Source organism: Babylonia areolata, chromosome 29, assembly GCF_041734735.1.
Source record: "Babylonia areolata isolate BAREFJ2019XMU chromosome 29, ASM4173473v1, whole genome shotgun sequence".
NCBI lineage: Eukaryota > Metazoa > Mollusca > Gastropoda > Neogastropoda > Buccinidae > Babylonia > Babylonia areolata.
In genome coordinates, this window is record NC_134904.1 from 25,412,479 (window position 1) to 25,427,298 (window position 14,820).

At 44.4% G+C, this 14,820-nt stretch overlaps 1 protein-coding gene across 1 annotated transcript in view; it reads right to left on the reverse strand.

The window, feature by feature from the left end:
- LOC143274623 (GATOR complex protein Iml1-like) overlaps positions 1-14,820 on the reverse strand; it is a 228,834-nt gene that overhangs the window by 154,796 nt on the left and 59,218 nt on the right. Inside the window, exon 7 of the mRNA XM_076578493.1 lies at positions 3,035-3,179. Within this exon, the coding sequence (XP_076434608.1) occupies positions 3,035-3,179 (145 nt within the window). The remainder of the gene's footprint in view (positions 1-3,034; positions 3,180-14,820) is intronic.

Below are 14,820 nucleotides of genomic sequence, written 5' to 3' on the forward strand. Positions count from 1 at the left end.
CATCAGCACTGAGGAGTGGAGCAGATCCGGAGGTGGTGGGACCGTAGACTTCTTTCAGGCCATTATAGAAGTTCTTCATGTCGTTCCTGTCTGCAAAGTCCTGGATCTCATCAGCTTTGTTGCTCAACCAGGAATCCTGCATCTGCCGCAGCTTCAGCTGGATGGTGCTGCGTGCGCTCTTCAGTATGTCTTTCTTTGACTGTGACTTGGGATCTTCAATGTGGGCTCTGTAGGCTTGGCGTTTGTCTTCTAGCAGCTGCTTGATCTCAGTGCAGTTCTCATCAAACCAGTCTTTGTGCTTCCTGACAGAAGGCTCCAGGCACTCCATGGCAGTGTTGTACACCGTCTCATGCAGTGCGCCCCATGCTGCCTCCACATTCTGGTTGTCCAGCACGGTGGACTCAAGGCGTTCCTCCAGGGTGTCAGCAAAGCTCTGCTTGATGTTGCCTAGCTCCAGCTTGTTGACATTCAGGCGTTTGAGTGCCTTCATGCCCTGAGGCCGTCTCTTGGGCTGGATGCAGAGGTTGAGCTTGGAGACGATAAAGCGGTGGTCTGTCCAGCACTCGGCGCCGCACATGGCCCTCGTGACTCGTACGTCCTGCCTGTCCCTCTTCCTGACGATGACAAAGTTGATGAGATGCCAATGCCCAGAGCGAGGATGCATCCATGACATCCTGTTACGGGTAGGGAGGCAGAAGATGGTGTTTGTGATAAGAAGGTCGTGCTCGGCACATGTCTGGAGAAGTAGTTGGCCATTGCTGTTACAGTTACCAACCCCATGCTTCACCAAGAATTATGAGCTTGTCTGCGTTGGGAACAGTGGTGATGATAGCGTTCAGGTCCTCGTAGAACTTGTCCTTGATCTCATCCGGGTTGGTCATGGTGGGCGCGTAGGCGCTGACAATGGTGGTAAACTTCTTCCCGTTGCATATAGGGAGTTTCATTGTCATCAGGCGATCGTTCACTCCTTTCGGGGGCCCAGCCAGCTTGCCAACGAGGGTTGTCTTCACTGCAAAGCCAACTCCAGCCTCATGTCTCTCTTCAGGTCCGTGACCACTCCAAAAGAAGGTGTAGCCTGCGCCTCGCTCACAGAGTTCGCCTTCTTCTGCCAGTCTGGTCTCACTTAAGGCAGCGATGTTGATGTTGTACCTGGCTAATTCACTCGCAATGAGCGCTGTGCGTCTCTGTGGTCTGGGTGAGTCGCCTCTGTCCAGAAGCGTACGCACATTCCATGTGGCAATGGTCGATGGGGTGCTCCTTGTTTTCTTCTTTCTTTCCTTTGTTTGTCGACCGCTTGAGTAGGGTCCCTGTCAGCTGCTGTATGCTGACTAGGGTGGTGTGGAGCAGGCAATGTTTAGGGCATCTTTTCTAGCCCCTTCCTCGTGCCATGGAGGTGAGCAGTGCTGTCCTGAAGAGGGCTGCTCAGTCGCTCAGGGGGCTGCCAATCTCCACCGCTGCTCCAGTTGGTGAAAAATGACCCTATGGCCTGAGCCGCCTGTGTGCAGGTCCGCGGCTACGACTGCCAGTGTACCCACACCTGTCACTTCGTCGTTCGCCTGTCGCCACAGGGCTTGGGGAAAATGATGGTATGGGATGAAGGATGAAGTGATGACCTGCACGATGACTTTGTTTATAGTGAGGAGGAGTTGCGCACCATCAACGTCACTCTCTTGTCCGAGACCGTCTGTATCCAGTGGCAAGGTGAGGTCAAGATGACTGGAGATGGAAATGGATGCAGTGGATGACCAGGATGTCCTATGTGCCTCATTCTGCCCTCAGCACTCCACAGTGCTCTGCTGCAACCGCCTTCCTCTCCACTGAACCATGAAGGTTTCTTCCACAGAGTCTGACGGATCCAGTCTTCACATGCTTGGGTGGACAAGCCCTAACTCACCGAGGGTTTGAGACCCATCGGCTACCCTCACCTAGTTTAGCCAACCTGTCAAAGCCATTGCCCGGGGGTTGGGCACTGCCGCATGCTAGCAGCTTCTAGGACCCATAGGTGAGAGCTGGGTGCTGGTGGGGACCAACAGAGGACGAACCACTTCTGGAAGAGCATGACAAGCCCCCCCTCTAGAGGTACTACCCCTCCCATGCACCCACTAACCCCCATTTCTTGAGTATAGACATGTGAATGTACAAATGCTCTCAGAGGAGAAAAAGATATATTTCTGTATTGTATTTTGCTCATTCAGTCAGCTATCTAAAAACTTTTTACAGGGCCGAGGGTTATTGCCAGGATAGTAATTTTATATACCAGTGATACCAACAGTGTTATCTAAATCTTTCGGTACACTCAATCATTGGTGCTGCACCCAAGGTGGGTACAGGCTCAGACATGTGGGTGGGGGGGGGGGGGGGAGTGAGTACCTGGAAGACTCAACAGCAAGTTACTGTTTTTCTCTTATTTGGATCTGGCAGACACATGCAGAGACATACACATAACTCCACATACATTCACACACTTGACCATGATCGTAGTATCTTTCTCAATGTCCCCCAAGGACTCAACAGTACAGTACTGTCTTTCATTTGTAACTGGTATTCACAAGCTTAGACATAAGCAAATCAATGGACAAACATAATATCATTATATAATATTATTATCACTGTGTGTGTGAATGCATGTGCGTCTGAGTGGCTGAGTGTGTGTGTGTTTGCATCTGTGCATGTGTGTATTTGTGTGTGCACATATGTGTCGGGGGCAGCTACTACGTACATATGTATGTTAAATGTATGTATGCATTGGGTGTGTGTGTGTGTGTGTAGTTTGTTAGTCGTACTTTGGTGTGTGTTTGTAACATTTATGTGATGTATAAAAAAAGGTTTGACTGCCTGGGTTCTTTCAAAACAGGATACAAAAAACACAACTTCTCCTCTCCCAAGTGGGTTCATAATTTTTTCCTCTTGTTTTTTGTATCCTATTTATGTGATGTGTTATGAAAACAAAACTGTTTTGTAAAGCACCTAGAGCTGATTTCTGGATAAAGTATCCTATAAATATCCATAATTATTATTAGTTTGTCTCCCTTACCTCATCCAGTACTCTGCATTGTCGTCTTCTGGCAGAAGGCTGTAGGCAGCGATGACATAGTCATAATCCAGACTTTTGTCATCAGGGAAGTAGTCAGTAGTGATGGGAAGGGAGGCGGGGATTGTCAGTGATTTCCAGTCAACACCTGAAAAGCACTACCAAACTTTATTTTCTTTCTTTCCAAGAACTTTTTTTCCTTTATTCTTTTTCACCAAAAAAAAACAAAACAAGAATAATAATCAAATTTATAAAAAGAACACCCAAAAAAACCCTACCAAACACCTCTCCCCTGTACTTTATAATCAAAGCAGAAGTCTTGATAACCACACAATGATCTTAGAAGAAAAATAAGGGGGTAGATACTCATGTGTATTACATATAACACTTAACATGAATCGCCATTCCAGATGCACAAGAAATACTTAAATCTTTTTGCAATTATGTTGTTTTAAAACCATGTCTCTTACATTGTACTCTCACATTGCGTTCTGTTTTTATAATGCTAGGAATCTTTTTTTTTTTCTTTTTCCCAGGCTGTTAATTTGATATGCATTTAAAAAAATTCCATTTGCAAATGTACATTTTCCTCTGAAGTATTAACAAACCAAATACTGAATTAGTGTACCTACTGTGAACAATGCCAAACAAAATCACACATTCTTTCAGTTAAAATGTTTGTACATGATGTTCCTTTAGTCAATCTCCAAAAGCATTTTCAATGTTCAAAATAGGAAGGAAAATTTCATTATAAATCATAAATTTTTGTACTTCTTGTTCTATGTGTGTAGAAACTTTTAATGAAACAAGAAACACTTCTTTTCACTGCTATGCATAACAAAAACTTAGAAGAAAAAAAATCCTCATCAAGCAATTTGGTGTTTTCAGAAACACTAACTGTGAGTGGCTGTGAGCAATGAACAGAAATGAATTAGGAACTACATGGCTGTCTGACAGGTACTGGGTTCACAATGACCTCTCAGCTGCAGAATCTCACACAGACAATGTGACTGTAAAAGCAAAAAGTATCTGAAGCAAACTCTAAAGTAGGTATTCTTAAACAGTTTCTTGTCTGCCCAGTGTCATTATTAAAAAAAACAACACCCAAAGTAACAACAACAAAAAACAACATAATGCAATTGATGCAACACTTCATTTGTGAAACATCTATCAACTGACTTTACCCATGAAGCACTTATCTTAAAGCATTTTACCTTTCTGCTTTACCTAATGCATACTGTTTTGTATATAGCACTTTACCCTTTGAGGCACATTGCAGGTACAACTGTTTCCCAATGAAGCATGTTACCTGAGTGCTTTACCCATATGACACAACTTATCTAAGTACTTTACCAATGAAGCGCACACTGTACCTATGAAGCACTTTATCTACCAAGCGCTCTATCTATAAAGTATTTTTAGCTGTCAAGTGCTTTACTTAGAGACAGGCAGGCAACATCCTACACTTTCAGGACCAACTGCACCACATCCATAACACAGGGGTTTTGTCCCTTCACACCCCTTGTCAGATTCCAAAAGCGTTAATCATCATAAATGGATGTATTCACATTTACAGCAAGCATCATAAGGCATCAGTCCCTAGAAGAAAAACTTACAAATACCAAAACGTAATAAATCTGAGTCACTGCCTCAAGAAAAAAAGTTTCCAGATAGTCCATGAAAAAAAGAAGAAATACTAAAGAATTCTACAAACAAAAAATTGTAATGGTATTAAAACAACTGATTACATACTGAAGAAAAGAATTTCATGAATAAGAGCATACAGAGATGCCTTGGAAACAGAATTCCACACAATTATATTTCCAAAAGATACAATATGCTTCAAGAGTTCATTGAAAGATCAAAATCACACCATAATACAGTTGCTCTGCAAAACAATATCCAAAGAAGAATATTTAACCACACTCAACTGAGATGCTCTCTTAACTGATTTCCACATACTTATTAATTGTGTAAGATGTTCAGGAGACAAACGAAAAGTAAAGAAAATTGATCCTCATCTCTAAAGACATAAAACAAGCCACTAAAATTGGTGCTCAAGAGACTGATAAAGATAAATCAGTTCCTGCTTCGATCATCAGAATCACATGTGTGAACCCATGTCATGATTATTAATTCATAATCAATCAAGACTGATTAATAAAAAATAATATACATCTGATCTGAATTTATATCATAATTCATGCATTTCATTTTTGCTGCTGCTCATATCTGGAACAACCTTCCACATCATATCCATTCATCTGACTCGGGTTCTGCCTTTCGCTCTTTACTAAAAACTCATTTTTTCCAATTCTATCTGTATGCACTCTTGGTTTCCTACTTCTCCATCCCCACCCCATGTCTGCCAACTGACTGTGTATTTTGAGGGAAGAGAGAGTGGAAGGAGGGAGTGAGGGAAGAGAGAGTGGACAGAGGGAGTGAGGGAAGAGAGAGTGGACAGAGGGAGTGAGGGAAGAGAGAGTGGAAGGAGGGAGTGAGGGAAGAGAGAGTGGACAGAGGGAGTGAGGGAAGAGAGAGTGGAAGGAGGGAGTGAGGGAAGAGAGAGTGGAAGGGTGAGGGAAGAGAGAGTGGACGGAGGGAGTGAGGGAAGAGAGAGTGGACGGAGGGAGTGAGGGAAGAGAGAGTGGACAGAGGGAGTGAGGGAAGAGAGAGTGGAAGGACGGTGTGAGGGAAGAGAGAGTGGACGGAGGGAGTGAGGGAAGAGAGAGTGGAAGGAGGGAGTGAGGGAAGACAGAGTGGACAGAGGGAGTGAGGGAAGACAGAGTGGACAGAGGGAGTGAGGGAAGAGAGAGTGGACGGAGGGAGTGAGGGAAGAGAGAGTGGACAGAGGGAGTGAGGGAAGACAGAGTGGACGGAGGGAGTGATGGAAGAGAGAGTGGAAGGAGGGAGTAAGGGAAGAGAGAGTGGACAGAGGGAGTGAGGGAAGAGAGAGTGGACAGAGGGAGTGAGGGAAGTGAGAGTGGAAGGAGGGCATGAGGGAAGAGGGAGGGAAGAGAGAGTGGAAGGGTGAGGGAAGAGAGAGTGGAAGAGTGAGAGAAGAGAGAGTGGACGGAGGGAGTGAGGGAAGAGAGAGTGGACAGAGGGAGTGAGGGAAGTGAGAGTGGAAGGAGGGCATGAGGGAAGAGGGAGGGAAGAGAGAGTGGAAGGGTGAGGGAAGAGAGAGTGGACGGAGGGAGTGAGGGAAGAGAGAGTGGACGGAGGGAGTGAGGGAAGAGAGAGTGGACAGAGGGAGTGAGGGAAGTGAGAGTGGAAGGAGGGCATGAGGGAAGAGGGAGGGAAGAGAGAGTGGAAGGGTGAGGGAAGAGAGAGTGGACGGAGGGAGTGAGGGAAGAGAGAGTGGAAGGACGGTGTGAGGGAAGAGAGAGTGGACGGAGGGAGTGAGGGAAGAGAGAGTGGACAGAGGGAGTGAGGGAAGAGAGAGTGGACGGAGGGAGTGAGGGAAGAGAGAGTGGACGGAGGGAGTGAGGGAAGAGAGAGTGGACGGAGGGAGTGAGGGAAGAGAGAGTGGAAGGACGGTGTGAGGGAAGAGAGAGTGGACGGAGGGAGTGAGGGAAGAGAGAGTGGACGGAGGGTGTGAGGGAAGAGAGAGTGGACAGACGGAGTGAGGGAAGAGAGAGTGGAAGTAGGGAGTGAGGGAAGAGAGAGTGGAAGTAGGGAGTGAGGGAAGAGAGTGGACAGAGGGAGTGAGGGAAGAGAGAGTGGACAGAGGGAGTGATGGAAGAGAGAGTGGAAGGAGGGAGTGAGGGAAGAGAGAGTGGACAGAGGGAGTGAGGGAAGAGAGAGTGGAAGGAGGGAGTGAGGGAAGAGAGAGTGGAAGGAGGGAGTGAGGGAAGAGAGAGTGGACAGAGGGAGTGAGGGAAGAGAGAGTGGACAGAGGGAGTGAGGGAAGACAGAGTGGACGGAGGGAGTGAGGGAAGAGAGAGTGGACGGAGGGAGTGAGGGAAGAGAGAGTGGACAGAGGGAGTGAGGGAAGAGAGAGTGGACGGAGGGAGTGAGGGAAGAGAGAGTGGACAGAGGGAGTAAGGGAAGAGAGAGTGGAAGGGTGAGGGAAGAGAGAGTGGAAGAGTGAGAGAAGAGAGAGTGGACGGAGGGAGTGAGGGAAGAGAGAGTGGACGGAGGGAGTGAGGGAAGAGAGAGTGGACAGAGGGAGTGAGGGAAGAGAGAGTGGACAGAGGGAGTGAGGGAAGTGAGAGTGGAAGGAGGGCATGAGGGAAGAGGGAGGGAAGAGAGAGTGGAAGGGTGAGGGAAGAGAGAGTGGACGGAGGGAGTGAGGGAAGAGAGAGTGGACGGAGGGAGTGAGGGAAGAGAGAGTGGACAGAGGGAGTGAGGGAAGTGACAGTGGAAGGAGGGCATGAGGGAAGAGGGAGGGAAGAGAGAGTGGAAGGGTGAGGGAAGAGAGAGTGGACGGAGGGAGTGAGGGAAGAGAGAGTGGACGGAGGGAGTGAGGGAAGAGAGAGTGGACAGAGGGAGTGAGGGAAGAGAGAGTGGAAGGACGGTGTGAGGGAAGAGAGAGTGGACGGAGGGAGTGAGGGAAGAGAGAGTGGACAGAGGGAGTGAGGGAAGAGAGAGTGGACAGAGGGAGTGAGGGAAGAGAGAGTGGACGGAGGGAGTGAGGGAAGAGAGAGTGGACGGAGGGAGTGAGGGAAGAGAGAGTGGAAGGACGGTGTGAGGGAAGAGAGAGTGGACAGAGGGAGTGAGGGATGAGAGAGTGGACGGAGGGAGTGAGGGAAGAGAGAGTGGAAGGACGGTGTGAGGGAAGAGAGAGTGGACGGAGGGAGTGAGGGAAGAGAGAGTGGACGGAGGGAGTGAGGGAAGAGAGAGTGGACAGAGGGAGTGAGGGAAGAGAGAGTGGAAGTAGGGAGTGAGGGAAGAGAGAGTGGACGGAGGGAGTGAGGGAAGAGAGAGTGGAAGGACGGTGTGAGGGAAGAGAGAGTGGACGGAGGGAGTGAGGGAAGAGAGAGTGGAAGGACGGTGTGAGGGAAGAGAGAGTGGACAGAGGGAGTGAGGGAAGAGAGAGTGGACGGCGGGTGTGAGGGAAGAGAGAGTGGACAGACGGAGTGAGGGAAGAGAGAGTGGAAGTAGGGAGTGAGGGAAGAGAGAGTGGAAGCAGGGAGTGAGGGAAGAGAGAGTGGAAGGACGGTGTGAGGGAAGAGAGAGTGGAAGTAGGGAGTGAGGGAAGAGAGAGTGGACAGAGGGTGTGAGGGAAGAGAGAGTGGATGGAGAGAGTGAGGGAAGAGAGAGTGGACAGAGGGAGTGAGGGAAGAGAGAGTGGACAGAGGGAGTGAGGGAAGAGAGAGTGGAAGTAGGGAGTGAGGGAAGAGAGAGTGGACGGAGGGAGTGAGGGAAGAGAGAGTGGAAGTAGGGAGTGAGGGAAGAGAGAGTGGAAGTAGGGAGTGAGGGAAGAGAGAGTGGTCATGAGTGGCTCATGTCATCTGTAACTTTCTTAGATGTAAAGCACCCTGAGGTACAAGAGAAAAAGGGCACTATTCACAGTAAATTATAATATAAAGAATTAATTAACCAATAGATTAATTTACCAAATAATTTGTTAACTAACTGATCAATCAATCAATCAGTCACTTAAATGATTAATAACACAACATTTGTCCGATTTCAAATTGCATAATCATACATAAAACCATATTTAAAATGTAAACAAAATTAGTAATAAATGTCAAGAATCACAAGTCTGTTAAAATCTTAATAAATAATCTTTAAAATATGATTTAAGTTGTTGATTGTTGTTAATTTATGGAGAGGGGTTGGGGGTTGGGGGGGGGGGGTTAAGAGGGGTGTTAAATCATGATAAGGAGAAGGAATGCAGAGACAATGGAAAAAATCAATCACAGTCCACAACATCACATCAAATATCTCTATATTTGTTAGTCAGAAATGCACAGCAATGCAGTTATGCCAGAAAACAAGTACAGACAGACAATTATTATCTTCTTTTTTATATATATATAATTTTATATCTAATACCTTTGCCACAGCTGACTGATGGAGTGAGGGAGGGAGTGAGGGAAGAGAGAGTGGAAGGAGGGAGTGAGGGAAGAGAGAGTGGACAGAGGGAGTGAGGGAAGAGAGAGTGGAAGGAGGGAGTGAGGGAAGAGAGAGTGGACAGAGGGAGTGATCGAAGAGAGAGTGGAAGCGTGAGGGAAGAGAGAGTGGACGGAGGGAGTGAGGGAAGAGAGAGTGGACAGAGGTAGTGAGGGAAGTGAGAGTGGAAGGAGGGCATGAGGGAAGAGGGAGGGAAGAGAGAGTGGAAGGGTGAGGGAAGAGAGAGTGGACGGAGGGAGTGAGGGAAGAGAGAGTGGACAGAGGGAGTGAGGGAAGAGAGAGTGGAAGGACGGTGTGAGGGAAGAGAAAGTGGATGGAGGGAGTGAGGGAAGAGAGAGTGGACAGAGGGAGTGAGGGAAGAGAGAGTGGAAGTAGGGAGTGAGGGAAGAGAGAGTGGACGGAGGGAGTGAGGGAAGAGAGAGTGGAAGGACGGTGTGAGGGAAGAGAGAGTGGACGGAGGGAGTGAGGGAAGAGAGAGTGGAAGGACGGTGTGAGGGAAGAGAGAGTGGACGGAGGGAGTGAGGGAAGAGAGAGTGGACGGAGGGAGTGAGGGAAGAGAGAGTGGACAGAGGGAGTGAGGGAAGAGAGAGTGGAAGTAGGGAGTGAGGGAAGAGAGAGTGGACAGAGGGAGTGAGGGAAGAGAGAGTGGAAGGACGGTGTGAGGGAAGAGAGAGTGGACGGAGGGAGTGAGGGAAGAGAGAGTGGACAGACGGAGTGAGGGAAGAGAGAGTGGAAGTAGGGAGTGAGGGAAGAGAGAGTGGAAGTAGGGAGTGAGGAAGAGAGAGTGGAAGTAGGGAGTGAGGGAAGAGAGAGTGGAAGGACGGTGTGAGGGAAGAGAGAGTGGAAGTAGGGAGTGAGGGAAGAGAGAGTGGAAGTAGGGAGTGAGGGAAGAGAGAGTGGAAGTAGGGAGTGAGGGAAGAGAGAGTGGAAGGACGGTGTGAGGGAAGAGAGAGTGGAAGGACGGTGTGAGGGAAGAGAGAGTGGACAGAGGGTGTGAGGGAAGAGAGAGTGGACGGAGGGAGTGAGGGAAGAGAGAGTGGAAGTAGGGAGTGAGGGAAGAGAGAGTGGACAGAGGGAGTGAGGGAAGAGAGAGTGGAAGGAGGGAGTGAGGGAAGAGAGAGTGGACAGAGGGAGTGAGGGAAGAGAGAGTGGACAGAGGGAGTGAGGGAAGAGAGAGTGGAAGTAGGGAGTGAGGGAAGAGAGAGTGGACGGAGGGAGTGAGGGAAGAGAGAGTGGAAGTAGGGAGTGAGGGAAGAGAGAGTGGTCATGAGTGGCTCATGTCATCTGTAACTTTCTTAGATGTAAAGCACCCTGAGGTACAAGAGAAAAAGGGCACTATTCACAGTAAATTATAATATAAAGAATTAATTAACCAATAGATTAATTTACCAAATAATTTGTTAACTAACTGATCAATCAATCAATCAGTCACTTAAATGATTAATAACACAACATTTGTCCGATTTCAAATTGCATAATCATACATAAAACCATATTTAAAATGTAAACAAAATTAGTAATAAATGTCAAGAATCACAAGTCTGTTAAAATCTTAATAAATAATCTTTAAAATATGATTTAAGTTGTTGATTGTTGTTAATTTATGGAGAGGGGTTGGGGGTTGGGGGGGGGGGGGTTAAGAGGGGTGTTAAATCATGATAAGGAGAAGGAATGCAGAGACAATGGAAAAAATCAATCACAGTCCACAACATCACATCAAATATCTCTATATTTGTTAGTCAGAAATGCACAGCAATGCAGTTATGCCAGAAAACAAGTACAGACAGACAATTATTATCTTCTTTTTTATATATATATAATTTTATATCTAATACCTTTGCCACAGCTGACTGATGTAGCAGAGAGACTTACTGAAGTGAAGGTCAGTCGGGACAGGGGGGCTGAGAGGTTGGGGGTGGGAGGACATCATTAACACCAAACCCTTCAATGACAGCAATTAACACAGAAGGGGAATGATGATATAGGAAAGGGAGAACATCTGTCAAAAATCACTAAAAACAAACAGAAAGAAACAAAATGAAAGAAAGAAGGTAAAGAACAGAAGAAAGATGGAAAAAATGCAATACTGCAAGCAAAAAGTATCCTTTAAAAAATAATTTAAAAAAATCAACTGTAACGCCTCTACTGTAATAAAACAAACACTGACATCTGCCTGATGGTCTACAAAGGAATATTTTTCATAAAACAAAGAGAAAATATCATCAATCACCCAACCAATCAAAGTAACAAAAAATAACATTACTATTTAAATATGAAATAATGTTACATATAAAGTCAATAAAGACCAAAAAATCAATTATTCTAAAATAGCTACATAAAAAGGCTGAACAAAAATATTTGAACAGTTTAAGTAAGTGTCAATTTCAAGCATAATAACATAAAATCTATTATAATGATGCAATAACAAAACACCCACAGACAACTGTAATATCTTTTTTTTATGGAAATTTCATTTGTAGACAGAATCCTTTCAGGACTGCATACACTTTCACACACTTCATACCCAGCCAAACAAAACTGACTTCCTGAAAGAAAAAATGGTGTCCCACAGAACATGAAAACACTGGGGATACAGGCATAAAATATCTGAGTGACTGATAGATGGGTTGACACTTTTTATGAGGATTATCTGAGGAAAAGAAACAGGTTATAATCAGGAAACTAACATGCACATGTTAGAAAAAGACATGCACACATAAACATAAAAAACCAGACATCTTTCCCCATGTATGTATTTGCCTACATTCTGGTACAAGCTCTGCCCACAACACAAACATAAAACTAATCAAAACAAAAATGTTGTAATAGTCTTGTTAAAGCCATAATCTGTGTATTGTTCAAAACTGTTGTGTACAAAAAGCAGTATTTAACAAAGGATGCCCAGCCATCAGCATCACCAATGGCAAAAAGCCAAGCTCAACTGTCTGAAGAGGGTATCTCTCTCTTTAGGATCCTGCATTCCTCAAATCACAATTTTACAAAACAAGCATTTATCACCATAAGGCCCATTGCCTACTGTATTCCCTGAGCATTTTAGTTAATTAGTAATATGTTTAAATTTCACATAGAAAACCCCAACAAGAACATTGTCACATTCATTTCATAGTCTTTATAATCAACCATAACCATTATCATTACAAGAACTGTCATGCTTTTTTTAATTTTTATATCAAATAAATTCAATAATCCACCCTATGAACATTGTAAAAAGCAGCCACTTAAGAAAGATGTATATATATATTTATATGTAAATAGTACTGTGAAGCTGTGCATCACTGTCCTGTGTGAATGCAAAGGAGGCACAATGCTTGTGCCATAGCCACTGCAAACCCTGTGGTGGGTGCAACATTCATCATGCACATGCTCCACAAGGCCACCAATCAGTGAACTGCCAGATTACCATGCATGCAAAAAAAGCCAAAAAACTACAAGCATGAAAACTAATGCCTTCAGACAAAAATCAAACAATTTCTGCAGTGTGTGCCCATATTTAGAGTGCTTGCATACTTTGCGGCAATGAGTAAATGCATCTAAAGTACAAAAATGCATTAAAATATCACAACCAAAAATGAAACCTTGTAATTTTTCTTAACATATGTGTAGAATTTTGACAACAGGTAACAGGTAAAGCTGGGAAAGCCAATGAAGACTGCATGGTTAGTTTATCAAGGAAAGCAAATAAAATACTGGTGCTCCATTTCATCTTTTAAGAATTCACAATCTCAAATCATTTCGTCAGAACCATGAACTTTGAACACAAATATACATCTGTTAATGACTCATAAAATGTTTCAGCAAGTTTAATGACCAAAGAAAAATTAATAAAAAATGAATAAGACATAAGTTCAGTTCAGTTCAGTTCCTCAAGGAGGCATCACTGCATTTGGACAGACCCATAAAGTGATAAACCCTATGCCACATCTGCTAAGCAGATGCCTGACCAGCAGTGTGAACCAACCCGCTAAGGAAATAAATAAAAACAGATAAAATATATTTCTTAACTTTAAATTTGTGCATTCCCTGATCATTCCTAGTTGTTTTTTTTCAAGTACAGAACTTACTGCCTTTATTTTATGCACACTAAGTAAGTGTATGGTGGCATACCAACATCCTTGGTTCATCATCCAGAACAAGAAACCGACACACAGACCAGTATTTAAGGACTAGTGACCAGCAACAATGAAGCAGGCACTGTTAGTTCATTGAGTAGTAAGTGTAGTGATGTGATATCTTTGTCTTGCTTAGTTCTGAATGTTTGCAGGATGAAATCTAAATTACTGTATAATGATAATAATAATAATGATAGTATTTATATAGCGCTGAATCTTGTGCAGAGACCAATCTAAGCGCTTTCACACCAGTCGTTCACACACATGCATAACTCTAAAACTGAAGGTCTCAAGGCCTGACTAAGCGCGTTGGGTTACGCTGCTGGTCAGGTATCTGCTTGGCAGATGTGGTGTAGTGCATATGGATTTGACCAAACGCAGTGAGGCCTCCTTGAGCTACTGATACTGATACACAAATTGAAGAAACTGAAGACAAGGAAGAAGTAGGGGAGGGAGGCTATATTGTGAAGAGGGGGGTTTTAAGGCCAGACTTGAAAGAGCTGAGTGCAGAGACTTTCTAGAATATATTAGTTCTTATGATATAATGTGTTTCATTGAAAGTAAATTGGCGGATACTGATAGTGCGCAGTTGACAGATATACAGCTTTTTACAAGAACAGAAATAGATACAAGTAAACGTCTGGTGGTTTCCGGTTTTGATAAGAAATTGTTTTGTAAAGTACACTACCATTTTTTAAGAAGAGAGATTCAAATGTAAAATTGACCCTGATGTGTGTAATAAATACCATATTATGAACCACAGCCTTTTCCAAACTGCCATATTTTTTAAATTAGATGGAGTAATATTTGGTACAGAAGATGTGTTTTGTGCTGTTTATTTGGAACCTGAGAGGTCTCCTTATTTCAACAGGAATGCCTATATTGAGCTGGTGGCCTCCATTGCTCAGCTGGGAATTGACAGAGCTTGTTGGATGGAAAATTTCAGTTCCAGAACAGGACAACCAAATGAGATGCTTGTTAACAATTACCACATGAATAATTGTCGAATCTACGTTCTGTCTGTTCACTGTCCAGACAACTTCATTCTTCAAATGACAAGCGCACACTGTCTGTTCCAAACATTCATACAAAAACTTACGGTTAACATTCCTTTTCTTTTGTTCCACCTAAACAGTGGAATTCACTACCCTCACACCTGTTACACCCGAACATTTGCATTCAAGAGAGCACTCAAAACATATCTTTTCAAACTGTACTTTTCTCACTGAAACTTTTCCTGCATGTGCTTGCTGTGATCGTATTCCCGGATGTGCTCTTTGCGTTGATTGTATGAACTTGTGATTTTTGGCGTGGTTTTTTGTGATGCTGGTTCCTTGGTGTTTATTTTTGACTTTGAATGTGATGTGCCTTGTTTTGCTGTGGTCTGTTACGTGTGGTTTGAGACTGTGATGGTGCCTGTGTTGCTTTACATATTTTTATGTTAGTCTTAAATATGTATATTTTAGCCAGTGTCATGTGAGATTGTGTTGACTTTGTACATATTTTTTACTTCACTTAATCTCAAATTTGTGTATTTTATAGTAAAGCATGATGAGCCCCATCTGAGATGGGGGT